Source organism: Oryza glaberrima, chromosome 1 (assembly GCF_000147395.1).
Source record: "Oryza glaberrima chromosome 1, OglaRS2, whole genome shotgun sequence".
In the NCBI taxonomy this organism is placed as follows: Eukaryota; Viridiplantae; Streptophyta; class Magnoliopsida; order Poales; family Poaceae; genus Oryza; species Oryza glaberrima.
This window is the reverse complement of record NC_068326.1, coordinates 24,753,651-24,767,914: the sequence shown is the minus strand read 5'-3', so window position 1 is coordinate 24,767,914 and position 14,264 is coordinate 24,753,651. Positions and strand designations below refer to the sequence as shown.

Genomic DNA, 14,264 nt, shown 5'->3' with positions numbered 1-14,264 from the left:
CAGCGCACCCGTGACCGTGGACCGTGTTCCCACACACACACCCCCACCGTTTACTGTAGCGGTTGCAATTATCAGTACGGCCACCTACAGGGGCTAATCACTGTTATGACAGTCTCGCCGAGATCTAAGCAAGGGATTATTTTGAGATTAGAAGAAGGAAGAAAAACCAAACAAGCTAAGCCAAGGAGTGGGCGTCTCATTTGGGGCATAAATAATCAACTTGTTCCTCTCAAAAAAAGCTGAAATCAATTTAATCGAAAAGCAAACCAAAAGTGTGAGAGAAAAAAAAAATCCTCTCACCCAACCATCCTCTCCTCCATCCCTCTATCTATCTATATCCATCTCTCTCCCTTGCCTCATCACCCTAGTTATAGCTAAGCTAATAGCCTCTCACACCTCTCGCTCTCTCACTACCCCTCCACTACCATACTAGTAGCATCCATAAATCCCTTGGCTCTTGCACGCTTGCTTCCTCCTCTGTCCATCTCCATCTCGATCCTGGAAGCGCGAGAGAGAGAGGGTGCGTGCGTGCGTGCGTGCTAGAGCCAAGAACCACGAGCACGGCCAGCGTCGGCGAGAGGCGGCGGTGGATCCGGCTATGTCGGGCGAGTACCAGTTCCAGGACGAGCTGGCGCCGCTGTTCGCGCGGCCGGGGGGCGGCGCGGGGGAGATGCAGATGCTGCCGTCGTCGTGGTTCGCCGACTACCTGCAGGCGGGGACGCCGATGCAGATGGACTACGACCTGATGTGCCGCGCGCTGGAGCTGCCGGTCGGGGAGGACGTCAAGAGGGAGGTCGGGGTGGTGGACGTCGTCGCGGCCGGCGGCGGCGGGGCGCCGCCGCTGACGCCGAACACGACGTCGTCGATGTCGACGTCGTCGAGCGAGGGGGTTGGTGGAGGAGGTGGAGGCGGCGCCGGCGCCGGCGCCGGGGAGGAGGAGTCGCCGGCAAGGTGCAAGAAGGAGGAGGAGGATGAGAACAAAGAGGAAGGCAAGGGAGAAGAAGATGGACACAAGAACAAGAAAGGGTGAGTTAGGCCACTTCACCATTAAATTCTCTCCTTTTTTTCTCCTTTTTTCCCTTGAAATCTTGGGTCATTTTGCCAAGTTCTTGATCTTAGTTGCTAATAATTCATTAGGATGAGATCATTTAGAGCTTCTTTTTTTTGCTGATCCGGTATCAAGATTTGGGGCCGGTTTTCTGTGGGCTAGATTTTGCTTCCTTGCTTTGCTTGGTGGTCATTCTTTCTTTCTTCCATTCATTCATTCATTCATTCATTCATTCTTCTATTCCTCCTCCTTTTGTTCTTTTATTCCTTTTTAAGGTAGTTTGGCAAACGTGTGAACATATCTAGGGTTTCACACTCAGCTTGCATGCCTCACACACTTTCTTCCAAAAAATTTAAAACCTTGCCATAATGTTTTATTAAAATAAGTCGTTTAATGTATCAGCTAGCCCCTCTGATCTTTGTTTTGCTTTTCTTGATTACCTGCCTGCTACTGCTAGTTCCTTCATTCTTCACACCTTCTTCCAAGTTCCAACATGACCAAAGATCTTTGTAACTTTTGTCTTTGATCCCCTTTTACCAAAGATTATGCCCAAAAAGGGTAGATAGGAATAAAAGAAAAGCAAAGTAGATTGATCCCTAGACAATAAGCATGCCAGTGTTATCTACCAGCCCATTCTGCTACTTGGATCTTGCCAGCAGCTTCCTTTTCAGTGCAATCTCCAGCTACCAACAGTAGAATCCAGTGTGAGCCGAAAAAGGGGCGCCATCACGAGAAAGCTAGGCCAGTGCCACTGTGCCAGACACGGTGTGAACCCCCTAACCTTGTGTACACACACGCTCGCGTAGTCGCGTGTGTCTACCCAGTTTGAACGGGATCGATCCCGGCCGTGGCCGTCGCTTGCCGGACGACATACGAAATTCCGCCGCTTTTGACGCGGAGAAACGTACCGATCGATCGCGAGCTGATTGGTAATATGGTATGGATTGGATGGGTGCAGGTCGGCGGCGAAGGGAGGGAAGGCGGGGAAGGGGGAGAAGCGGGCGAGGCAGCCGCGGTTCGCGTTCATGACCAAGAGCGAGGTCGACCACCTCGAGGACGGCTACCGGTGGCGCAAGTACGGCCAGAAGGCCGTCAAGAACAGCCCATACCCCAGGTACGTATGTACAGTTACACACACGTATAGTACGTGACTCGTAGCTGTGCGCGTGTACGTGTACCGGCCGCAGTAGTTGCACCGGACGCGCGCGCGCGCGGCAGAATGCGATGATTGCAATGATCTGATATATACGGGGTTGATTTTTTTGCAGGAGCTACTACAGGTGCACGACGCAGAAGTGCCCGGTGAAGAAGCGGGTGGAGCGGTCGTACCAGGACCCGGCGGTGGTGATCACCACGTACGAGGGCAAGCACACGCACCCCATCCCGGCCACGCTCCGCGGCAGCACGCACCTGCTCGCCGCGCACGCGCAGGCGGCCGCGGCGGCGGCGGCCGCGCACCAGCTGCACCACCACCACGGCCACCACGGACACCACGGCATGGCGCCGCCGTTGCCGCTGGGCTCCGGCGCCGCCGCGCAGTTCGGCCGGTCGTCCGGCATCGACGTGCTGAGCAGCTTCCTGCCGCGCGCCGCCGCCGCCCACCACGGCATGACTACGATGGGCGGCGCCGCGGCGACGACGACGACGAGCCATGGCCTTAACAGTGCAATCAGCGGCGGCGGCGGCGTCTCGAGCGAGACGACGAGCGCGGTCACCGTCGCCGCCTCGGCTCAGCCGTCGTCACCGGCGGCGCTCCAGATGCAGCACTTCATGGCGCAAGACTTGGGCCTCCTGCAGGACATGCTGCTGCCGTCCTTCATCCACGGCACCAACCAGCCTTGACGCGACGACCACCATCAATCTGAAGCTGAATTAATCATCAGACTAGCTAGACAAGAGGTCATTTGGCTCTCGATCGATCATGCTGTTTAATTAATTAACATCTCGTTACATCTTTTTTCCCCCCAAATGATCACCTTCTGTTTCGTTTCTTGATTTTGTTTTTTTCTTTCGTGCTGCGAGATGGTACAGGGTTTTCTACTGGGTCTCGTATCATTTCTATGCTCTTACTAGCTAGCTCTACCTAGCTCTAGTACTAAGCACTTCTTGTACATGTAAGCGCCTAATTAATTCCCAGGCTCCAGCATTGCACCCTGCAGGTTGCAGGACTGACCATACGAGCCATGATAATTTTATGCAAACTTTACATTGATCTTCTCCTATATAGCTCCATTAATGGAAGAGTACGAGTACTTCATATATATGCACATATGTTTAATTGGCATGTTGTTAATTAACTCTAGCTAGCTAGACTAATCGAGCTAAGGTTTCTTGCAGGGTGGTCAATCATGAATGAATTGAATTTTGAATGGCGTTGATTAGTTTCTCTGATACTGGCTTTCGCTTGTCATGACGGGATGATGATTAATTGGGGGTTCGTTGTTTCGTTTGGTTGGTAGGAAGAGTTGTTAAGGAAGAAAAGTAGCGAGGGTTGTTTTGCTGCTTGTTTCTTTGCGAGTACTGGTCAGGTCGTTCCAAGGCTAGTACTAGTACCACTACTACTAGCATTACGACTGATGCATAGTGATGTAAACCTGCCTAGCTAGCGACCGTGCATGGTTGTGTGCATGTCATTGTGCGTGTATGTGATTGATATGTGGAATTAAGAGCTTTGGGGCCTGATTAGCTAGCTTGTGCATGTTTGCTTACATTTATATATGGGTTCTAAGTATCAGAGATAATCTTGCATTATATATATTCATGGGTGTCGCAGTCATGCATGTTTGTCAGAATTATGGCAAAGAGATGATCGATGCACCTAATCTCTAACTCTAAAACGTGGCTGCTGAGGCGTTAGGGGTTTTGGACCCCTCTGCCTCTTACAGTGCATTGATGATGTGACTCATGTACTAACAAAGGTAGTAGATCTAAAAGCAAGTCAATTAATGTGTCTAACTGGTTTGCTATTTCGTCGGCTACCTGATTGACAATTTCCAGAATTTGGTTCCATGCGAGATCGATCAAGGGGCCAGCGTGTGTATAGACTGGTCATACACATCCAGCTGCATGAAATATAAAAGATGTAGTACAGTATTTGTTTTATTTGGGTGTACATGCATGGAGTAGGTCAGTTAGATATGATGACACATGACATTTCAGTGGAAATGGACATCCTTTTTTTAATTTTGTTTTTCCTTTCCAATGCTAAGCTAGCTATCCCCAATATTATTAACTATATATACGTATATTGTATATGCCTTCAACAAGGAAAATCATATATATATTTTTCATGCTTTCTATTTATAATTTGCTCAATTCATGTATGTGCTATGAACATGTGGTGCCAGGCTGCTAGCTAGTAGCTAGGAGTACATGCTGATAACCGGCACATATATTTGCGTGTGAGCCACGTGTAAATTAATGGAAGAGACTAGATATATAGTCTTGCATCCTTATATGTGCCAGCTGATTTAATCTACATATAAGGATATTGGCACATATATATATATATATATATATATATATATATATATATATATATATATATATATATATATATATATATATATATATATATATATATTCACACGCAATTAATTTACTCGTGTAAACCAACTTGAAATGTTTGATTATCAAGTTGGTTTGTACGAGTAAGAAGTCAAACATTTCAACTGGTTACAGAATTACGTACTGTGTCCAGCCAGATTAATTACACAAGTACATGATCTCAAACCCAAGGATTTTTGGAGTATCTTATTCCCTAGCTAGATAAGAACTGGCTAAAAACAATTGTAGCTTTTATTTTGATACGCATGTGACAGAAATGTCCTTTCTTTAATTAAAGGCTCGGAACCGAGAGAAAAATATATACTACACTTTGGGCGAGTGGTGACCATATCCCGTTAATTCTGTTAAGGCAAAATCTTCTTGTACTGTGCATGCGATTGTACTTTAGAGACTTAGATTCATCATCTGCAGAGGGGCATGCATACATGCAAGCATTATTTCACTTGCTTGATGCCATATTGTTTAATTTACTACTAATAGCAGTTTAGTCAACAAGGAGTAGCCAAGGACACCTCTGGACCATATGTATATATACTAATCGATCCAAGATGACTAGATTCATGGTCATGGACGCAACTTTGAAAGGAGAAAAACAAAATCTTGTGCAGCTTTTAACCAACAGCAGATTCTCACGGCCTCATTCAATTGGCAGGTACGTACCCTCAATCTTGTACTACCAGAGGGTGCCCAATTGCATCTCTTCAATTTGGAGCTATATTTATATGTGAGATCGTGCATGCGATATACTCACTATTCTCTTCATTATGATCAGCTGATGGTTGTTGCGTGAGTAAGAAAGATATCGATATATGCTTGGACTGTTACACATGTCTACCTAGCTTGTGGCTGGTAGATTTTGTTTTCTTTGTGCCTTTTCCAGCCTTAGCTTGCTGAATTTTCCTATAGTACTATTTTACATGTGATGGGCACAAGTGGATGGATCAATCATGCAGTATATGTAATTTAATTTTGACTATAACCTTTTGTGTTGGGATATTAGAATTATTACGCATATATGGCCAAATCCTGATAGGCATCAGAGAACCAGACAACATACTAGAAGGTCAAAAGCATTAAAGGCCACAGCGCAAGGTGTGCACCAACTCACCGAACGTTTATTTTTCCCCGGCACAAAAGACAAATACGGCGTAGACTCGTGTTCAAAGTCCAACCCTGAATATACATGTAAGTCAATAAAGATACAGCCGACAATACTACTATATAAAAGCGTATAATGCTAGTTCACTGGCCGGAGAAATTAAGTTACAATACATTTTCTTTACGGGGAACACACCCTTTGTTGTTTAGTTCATCAAATACAAAAATCCGTATATAATTAATACAGTAACGTTCATTAATATGAAATATACTGTGGTTTTTACATACTACTTCTTGATAATGTTTAATGTGTTAACTAATCGTACTTACGCATGATGCATTATGCATGCGCAGATCTCTTTGACTGACTGGTTAAATTAGCTTATTGGAGCCCTGGGCTTGCAAGCTGCCGCTGCATACATCAGCTCAATAGTGTGTTTCTAGATTAAGTCCAAGATATTTAATTTATTTCCTGGTTAGCTTAATAAGATCATCTGAACAAGGCTTAACACGGATAGCAGCAACCGTCGCATCGATAATTAATTGGGCTGCTTAGCACCAACAAACTAGATAGCTATCGTTCCATGCCTTTGAACACAAGTGATATGATCCAGGTCAAGCCCACCGTTATAACTCCGCAATGGCCACTCCCATGCAAACGTCCAAATACTTTGGCCTGCTAGATGCCGATACACATCAAAGGTTAGGGAGGACTAGCTTGCAGTTGACAAAGAAATTTGACCGGTCGGTCAGGCTGATGAAATGACCGATCTCACAATGACACAAAGATAGGGAGAAAAAGATCGTGGCTCCTATCAGGTGGCATAATCAGCTAAAGAAAAAGCTAAATTTTAAATTTTCAAATTTAATTTTGAGATTGATTTTAAAATATTTTTAACTTAGTTTCTTTTTCAGCATTGGCTTTTAAGTCACCAAGAATACATATATAAAATTTTTATCTACAAATTTATTTTTATTTCCTAATAGGGAAAAAAGCCAAACGAATAATTAGTACTGGTACTGTAACGTGTGAAGACATACATGATGTGCATATATCACTTGTAAGAACGTTTTCTTTTCCCGACGGTTCTATATCATCCCTGACGGCAGAGCTTTGCTCCGCTGAGAGAAAATACCCCCGGTAATTTCCTGGTGATTTTCATGCCCTGTCAGGAAAAAGTTGGGTCCACTCGGGTGCAGTAGCTGCACTTGCTGCATAGCCAATCCGTGCAGTACCAACTGTTTCCTCGTGCATCACTTGCGGCTAACGTTGGCTGTGCTGCAGTGCAGCCAGTGCAACCGAGCATTGCAGAGACCTCTGTGCTGTTGCCTTATACTATTTGTAGTGATACCAAATACTCGATCCGTACTAAAATATAAATATTTTTAGTATAGTGACAAGTCAAACATTTTTAACTTTGATTATTAATAACAAAAAAAATTAAAAAAGATTAACCATGTAAAAGTGTTGTTACTAGATTTATCATTAAATAAACTACCATGGTATAAAACTCTTTTTATTTAAAACATTTAATTTTTATAGATATTGTTGATCAAAATAGCATCTCGGAGACCATGTTTAGAGTCTAAAAATGTTTATATTTGGTACTAAGGAAGTAGTATATATGTGGATCTTGCCATCATATCATGTATCACAAACTCGCGTGAAACCTCTATTTCGTTCATGAATACTTGTCGATTATCGCATCTTGTGACTTCATATGTATACAAGCATACAAAAATTGGGAGCAAATAATATGAAGCATTTTTTTTTTTTGGGGGGGGGGGGGGGGGGGAGTGCGATCACCTTGGATAATGGATAGGAGCAAAGTAGTGGTAGTATCAACTAGGCAATCACGCGTCGTTCAAAAACTAAATTATCCCCAATAGAGCTGCTACTAGTAGTAGTAGTACTAGCATATAAATCCTTCTTTTTCACCAAAAGAAACATTTTTGTATATAATTGTCACCGTCACGTTGCGAGCTAGCCATACGTATATATCGTCCGTGTCCCCTCCGGCCGGTTCCATAAATAGATGCAGGTACGACAAGACAGGGTGCATTAATCAAACGACGGTGTTCGAAGGAAGCTGGATCCCCAAGCCATCTGCGAAAGCGACGCCCATCGATCGTTCGTTCATCGATGAGGTGATGATGCATCCATGATATATGCTCTCTCTCTCTCTCTCTCTCGCCAGGGCCTGGACGGACGGAAAGGATGATGGTGAATGGAATGGAAGGCTTTGGCTTCAGCTATAGTTCTAGCCTTCAGAACTACTTAAAGTGGACAAACCTTATTGCAATATATCGCCATGCCACTTGCTAGCTATAGCTAGTAGCGACGATTGAAGAAAGGTTGGCTTGGCTGGCGTCTCTCTCTGTAGCCGCCGTACCATCGTCCCGGGGCTTAATTGCGAGAGGCCGTGCGATTGCTCCGTCACAACATTAGCCAAAAAAGAGAAGGGAAAAAAAAGAAGATAAAGAACTTCGAAAGCGAAAAGGGAAAAAGAGAGAGAGAGAGAAAGAGAAGATGAGACACCGAACTTTAAAAGGCGATGCAGTTGTCGGCGTCGTACGGCGACGGCGAGAAGGAAGAAGCAACCGGTGATATTCACAGAGCCAGAATTGACCTGCGTAACCGGGTGATCTGCAGCTGGCCACGATTGACAGGTTTACTGGTGTGGTGCCGGCTGAGATGACAAAGATGGATTAATCTTAGGGGGTGTTTGGGAGAGAGGAGGGGCTAACTAGCCCCTCCTCTCTCCCAAACACCCCCTTAGCAGCAGCAGGAGAAGAAAAAGGTTATAGTAACAGCACGGTGTCACCGTCTGATAGCTCCAGGGCAGTGTGAAAACTGTTCATTGTATTTACAGTGGCCTACAGCAACAGGGTGGATGCGTGAAATGTCCATTCTTTATTTGGGGGTTGGGTGCGTTTACTATGGATGGCAGTGGCACCCGGGAAATGCGTTTTTCCACTCCAAGGTTGTCACATTATTGGAGGATGAGCAGGGCAGATGAGGCCATGAGGGTCTATGGGAGCTTCATTGGATCCGTCGAATTTGGCCGCGCGCCCCCTGCAAAAAAGATAACGAATGATGGTTAGATTTGAGGTGGATAATGACAACTGACTAACCCTCCTGTCCTGAGTGACAGCATGAGCTAACACTGTCTCCCAACAAAAGGGTACTGAGATTGACAGGGCTCCAGAATTCACGTTTTTGAGGGTGTCGCATCAGTTGCATGTGTGAAATTAAATGAGATCTACCAACAGTGAGGATTTAGGTCGAGAAGGACAGGCAGTGTGTAACGTAAGTAAAGCTATGGCAGTATGGCACAAACAGGAAAGTTATAGAAACCAACAGAACTAAAATCCCCTCCGAATTACTGTTTCTATATGTGAGGAGGAATGGAGAGCGATGCTATTTTCTCTTCTTTTCCGCTACCTCAATGTTAAGCAGCAAAAATCCAAATATACATCATAGAATGAAGTGATAAGGAGCATGGAGGACAACTTACATTATTGAGGATGAATGGAGGCTGAAGAGAAACAATCATGAGATCTACAGTTATTCAACCTGAACAGATTCCAGAAGGTCCATTACTGATTTTCGGTCAGGCATGCTGGGTATGGCTCCCTTTACTTGAACACATAGAGATGCAGCAGCAGCTGAAATTAAAAATTGGAAATTGAAGCCTCAAGCAAAGTATGCTAATGTTGAAGAACAAGAAATCAATTGCAATCAAATGACGAGGAGAGGGTGCTTTCAGTACCAGCAAATCTCATGCACTCTTCCTTAGGTTTACCCTCAACTAGAGCTACAGCAAAAGCTGAGGTGAAAGTGTCACCGGCACCAGTCGTATCAACAACTTCTGTGGCAGGAATTATCGGCTGCCTGATCGGCTCCCCCCCTTCAATAAATAAAGCAGATCCTTGTGATCCGAGTTTAACCAGCACTTCTTTCACACCCTGTAGACAGAAAAACACAGATGAATGGGATCACAACTTCTAATCATATTCTCATAAACAATTATGCACCGTCAATATGTATGATATATATATTACTCGACACTGGAGCCAATGAGAACAACTTGAACATGCCCTATTAAAGAGAGTGATTGGAGTAAATGACATGAAAAACGTTCGGTTGAAGAACCAAACCCCTGCACTGGCAGCTATAACACACCTGTAGTTTCTTTGCATTTCTTTTCTTACACCGCAATATACATTAGGCACAGGTTACATACTTTCAGGTAATTGCAGCCACAAAAATCTCATCCTGTTTATACAGCAGACAAGCATGAAGAGACATCCAGATTCTCCATGAAGAAAGCACACAGATTCTGTGTACTGAAGTTAATTAAGAGCTTCGAGCCAGTGGCCAGTTTCTGATCAGATGCTGACATGCTGAAGTGTTATTTCTCCAATTGTGCTACCAGGGTTATTCAACCTACTAGTTCAGTATCATTCCTGGGATTGACTTTCTAAACAACTAACTAATGTATGTCCTGTCCATTTTATTAGAGAACAAAGCCTGCTTTTACCAAACTCACTTGTTCAATAAAAGTAAGCCAAAAGCCAGCATAACTACTCAAATCTAGGATTTAGCACTACATGTAATTGTTGGGCCATTGGTGTATAACATTGCCACATGCCAGCCTAGCCACCTAGGTAAACCAAAATGCACAAATTGTTACAGCATCTTGCTTAATCATGTTTTCTGTACCCAGTCATCTAGCCACTTAGCAATACGATTCATAGGTAGTGATTTAAGGTCATGGCAAATATCCCTTTTGCGTGTGTATGCCCGATCCAATTTAAGGTCATGGCAAATATCCCTTTTGCGTGCGTATGCCCGATCCACTTGCATGTAGACAACATGTGTTCGCATACCAGAGAACTAAAACACAAGATCTATCCTACTAACGGTATGAAAACACATGCACACAGAGACATACACAAATGGGATAATGAAAGAAGGGCAGGAGGCTTTTGCATTTTCTTAAATTAGTTACCTTGATGCAATTCCTCATGTTACAATTATCCTAAACATAATATTAAACAAACAGTCGTGGTTAATCAAAACTAACCAATGAGTATTGATACAAGTCAGCAACACAAGCCATCTATTCGCTCCCTCTATTTTACAAGACACGAATTGGTTTGGCGCAGTCTTCAAATTGAACTTTGACCAGAAATATCTTGCAACATAATGCTCAATGTAGAAAATCAAAGATTATATAAAATTACATAGAAATACAAATTTAGAGGTACCACCTTTGTACTGCTAAACCTAATGTAAATAGCCTAAAGGTTGGTGAAAACTTATGAAGTTTGAAATCTAGAAATATGTGCACATGTTATAAATCTGAACGGAGAAGTAACCTAAGAGCTATAGTTATGAATATGAGGGGAAGAATGTGCATAAAAACAAACCACATAAAATAAGTCTAATTTGGACATCTCACCATTTTATGGCATGCTCCTGCAGCTCGACTGATCTGTTCAAATGTTTCTGTAGGCATCCCAGTCAAACGTGCAAGCTCTGTTTCATTTGGACTAAAAATATCCACCAGGCTCAGTAGTTCCCCAGGGACAGGAGCATCCATTCCACCGGCGTCCAAGATAACAGGCACACCTGCACCTTTTGCTGCCTGAAAACAAAAATTCAGCTTATTACAAAACAGCTTTACTACGCTTGGATATGTAAATACACAAGGTGGTTACAGCATTCCCAACTATCTACTATGAATGCTCAGATTTCTTAAGTATATGATAGTGCAATCTATGAAAGATGAAAATTACGAATAAGATTGGATTTATCATTCTGATAATACATTGAAATCGATTGCGGAGTAACATAAACACGAAAGTAGCACTGTGCAGCCAACAAGATCATTTGGTCCAAGTGGAGTCCCTAAGATACTAATCTTCACAAGTTCTTCAGAAAGGACTGAAGCACGTGATGCTGTGCTTAACTAGATCAGTCTAACATTTGCCCACATAACTGCATGGAGGCATGCTTGAGATACCATAAGAATTTAAAAATAAAATGAATCACCCTTCTTTCTGCATCGTTGGATCTTCAGGAATCATTAACTCTTTACTCCCACAAATCAGTCACACAGACAAATATATATGATTCCTTTCAGAGTTCAGACATATGTTGAAGCAACTCAGCAATCATGATAGCGCTGCTTTATTTTTCTTAAATGCATTGAAGTCACAACATATAAATTCTCAAGTCACAACATATGACTCTACTTTCATTTGCACTCAAACAATACTAGACATCACAGAATCACCAATAGGGGAAAACAAAGGTAACTGCAAACCTAATCTTTATGAGCAAATACATTACAGAAGAAAGCAGAAACTGGATGTTGTAAAAGTATGCTGTCCTCACATGAGAACAAGCTCTCCCTGTACAAAATCCACATGTTTTGTCCTAACCCTCATTGGTTGGTTTGTTATGCTTCTATGGAGCTTAGTGAAACAGATAGGATAATTGCAAAGCACCTTACCACAAGCTAACAGCATTTTATATATCAAAATCAGAGTGTTGAATGGCCTAGGTTTCAAGTGCAAGTCCATTAAACACTCATACGCAACAGACTGTAAATTCCAGCCAAATGAAGATGCCATTAGTCTAGACATGTTCCCTGTTTTGTTCAAACTGATGTTGATGATAGAGGAGACTGTGTGAATGCTGTTGGGATAATACCATGCATACAGGTTAGGAAAAAAAAAACATAGCTTCTCTAACATGCCGTGTGGCCAGATATATCCTATCTTACACAGTGTACAAAATAGTGTGCATAAAATTATTTTGCTCAGATCATTTGATATCATGAGGAAAGAATACCAAATCCAAAGTTGGTTCTTCCCACCAAAACTTATGCTCCCTCCGTCCCAGAATATAAGAAGTTTTAGAGTTGGACATGGTTATTAAGAAAGTAGGTAGAAGTGAATGATGGAAGGTTGTGATTGGATGAGTAGTGAAGGTAGGTAGGAAAAGTGAATGGTGGAGGGTTATGATTGGTTAGGAAGAGAATGTTTGTGGAGAGGTTGTTATATTTTGGGACAAATCCTGATGGCTAAAAGTTGTTATATTTTGGGACGGAGGGAGTATCATAGACTCAAGCTTTAGTAGTGCATTAAGAAATAATAAGCATAAAACACAAATTCACTAAGAACAAGATAAGCATTGAACAGACAGCACATCAAAATTTGGAATACTTTTGTCAACAACAAAAAAAACATGCATCTTCCGCTTAGAAAATTCTAATCTATGCTCAATATGTCTAATCAACTATCCAGTTTCCTACCAACGACCAGATCAAAATCATAATCTGGAGTAGCCATCACACAGATATATGTAGATCAAACTAAATTAACAGAGCTAAGTTCAGCTAACAGATAAAAGCCAATCCACGCTGTGTTTTTGCTGCAATATGACCTAGAAGGCTTGAACTAATCTGCACTAATGCAATAAGCTCATCATACCACACAATTTCGGTTAACTGTAGGCCACATTTTCTCACTTCGTTTTGGTCAAAGGCACGGCCAAGCTAGAAGCCATTAGCAAATTTATTAAGGAACATATCTAGCTACGAAACACTATCAAATTCAATCCAATTTGACGACCACTTAACAAAGTGCGTAAATGAGAAAAACTTGTTCAAATCTAAAGAGAGAATTAGAGCAACCACCTGCGCAACCTGCACGTTGACCCAATCGGGTATCTCCCGCTGCAGCAGCAGCACGCCAGCCCGGCGGATCAGGTCCAGGTCGTCCGAGCCGACCCCCGAGGCCCACCCCTCCATGTTGGCGCCGCCGACGATGATGATGGAGTTCTGCCCGCCGGGCATCAGCATCACCACGGCGTGGCCCGAGGGCGCGCCGGGCGCGCGCGCGACGCGGTCTAGGCGGACGCCGCCGGCGTCCGCGAGGGCGCCCTCGAGGAGCCGCCCGTTGGCGTCGTCCCCGACGCGCGCCACGAGGTAGGTGGGCCCCGCCGCGAGGCGGCCCCCGCAGGCGGCCTGGTTGGCGCCCTTCCCGCCCGCGAGGCTGCGGCCGGCGCGCGCCGCCACCGTCTCCCCGACGAGCGGGAGGCGGTCGACCTCGACGTAGATGTCGGCGTTGGCGGAGCCCACGACGACGATGGGCGGCGCCGCCGCCGCCGGGGCACTGGCGGAGGATGACAGGGAGGCGGAGGGCGGCCTGAGGGCGAACGAGAGGCTGCCCGGCTTGGGGGTGGATCCCGGGAAGGAGGTCGTCGCCGGCGATAGTCCGGCGAGAGGGAGGCGGAGGCGAGCGTCGAGAGTAGGCATGGCTGATCGATGAGAGAGAAAGCGACGGTGTCAGCGAAGGTCACGGGGTGGACTAAAGCTCAAGTCTCGGATGACGATGATGATTTGGCTAATTTGGTTTTGGATCAGAGCTCAAATCCCCTTCCTGATCTGCTGGTAATTCCGAATTTCCAATAGATTTGGTTCGAGACTTTGGCTCTATCGGCCTAATTAACATATCCTATACACAACTACTCCCT

The 14,264-nt window shown here is 44.3% G+C and overlaps 2 protein-coding genes and 1 long non-coding RNA gene across 4 annotated transcripts; 1 reads left to right on the top strand and 2 right to left on the bottom strand.

Moving 5' to 3' along the window:
• Positions 1-284: 284 nt before the first annotated feature.
• LOC127760593 (WRKY transcription factor WRKY24-like) lies at positions 285-3,777 on the top strand. 2 transcript variants are annotated; one of them, XR_008015113.1, is made up of 4 exons: positions 285-1,026; positions 2,007-2,162; positions 2,317-2,947; positions 3,386-3,777. XR_008015113.1 is itself a non-coding variant. In XM_052284878.1 (3 exons), the coding sequence occupies exons 1-3, from the start codon at positions 599-601 to the stop codon at positions 2,888-2,890; spliced, it is 1,158 nt and encodes a 385-aa protein (XP_052140838.1). In that variant the 5' UTR covers positions 285-598; the 3' UTR covers positions 2,891-3,265. The 2 variants fall into 2 exon arrangements, 1 of the variants encoding a protein (XP_052140838.1); XM_052284878.1 differs by lacking the exon at positions 3,386-3,777 and having other exon boundaries at positions 2,317-3,265.
• A 3,783-nt stretch (positions 3,778-7,560) lies between these two features.
• LOC127763234 (uncharacterized) lies at positions 7,561-8,492 on the bottom strand. Its single transcript, XR_008015688.1, has 2 exons — positions 8,007-8,492; positions 7,561-7,914 (listed from the first exon to the last, which is right to left on the bottom strand). It is a non-coding gene; the product is annotated as an uncharacterized LOC127763234 (long non-coding RNA).
• Positions 8,493-8,515: 23 nt separating this feature from the next.
• On the bottom strand, positions 8,516-14,150 carry LOC127763141 (ribokinase). The gene is made up of 5 exons (XM_052287799.1): positions 13,426-14,150; positions 11,182-11,367; positions 9,487-9,682; positions 9,232-9,382; positions 8,516-8,789 (listed from the first exon to the last, which is right to left on the bottom strand). The coding sequence occupies exons 1-4, from the start codon at positions 14,044-14,046 to the stop codon at positions 9,282-9,284; spliced, it is 1,104 nt and encodes a 367-aa protein (XP_052143759.1). The 5' UTR covers positions 14,047-14,150; the 3' UTR covers positions 8,516-8,789; positions 9,232-9,281.
• Positions 14,151-14,264: the final 114 nt, after the last annotated feature.

What these genes read in the sequence shown, in the direction of transcription:
- LOC127760593 (XM_052284878.1), top strand. Translation starts at nt 599, where the DNA reads ATGTCGGGCGAGTACCAGTTCCAGGACGAGCTGGCGCCGCTGTTCGCG. An exon ending in GGACACAAGAACAAGAAAGG is followed by an intron (nt 1,027 to 2,006) that starts GTGAGTTAGGCC and finishes GGATGGGTGCAG; the next exon opens with GTCGGCGGCGAAGGGAGGGA. An exon ending in AAGAACAGCCCATACCCCAG is followed by an intron (nt 2,163 to 2,316) that starts GTACGTATGTAC and finishes ATTTTTTTGCAG; the next exon opens with GAGCTACTACAGGTGCACGA.
- LOC127763141 (XM_052287799.1), bottom strand. Translation starts at nt 14,046, where the DNA reads ATGCCTACTCTCGACGCTCGCCTCCGCCTCCCTCTCGCCGGACTATCG. An exon ending in CAGGAGCATGCCATAAAATG is followed by an intron (nt 9,683 to 11,181) that starts GTGAGATGTCCA and finishes TTCTGTCTACAG; the next exon opens with GGTGTGAAAGAAGTGCTGGT. An exon ending in AGAGTGCATGAGATTTGCTG is followed by an intron (nt 9,383 to 9,486) that starts GTACTGAAAGCA and finishes TTTTAATTTCAG; the next exon opens with CTGCTGCTGCATCTCTATGT.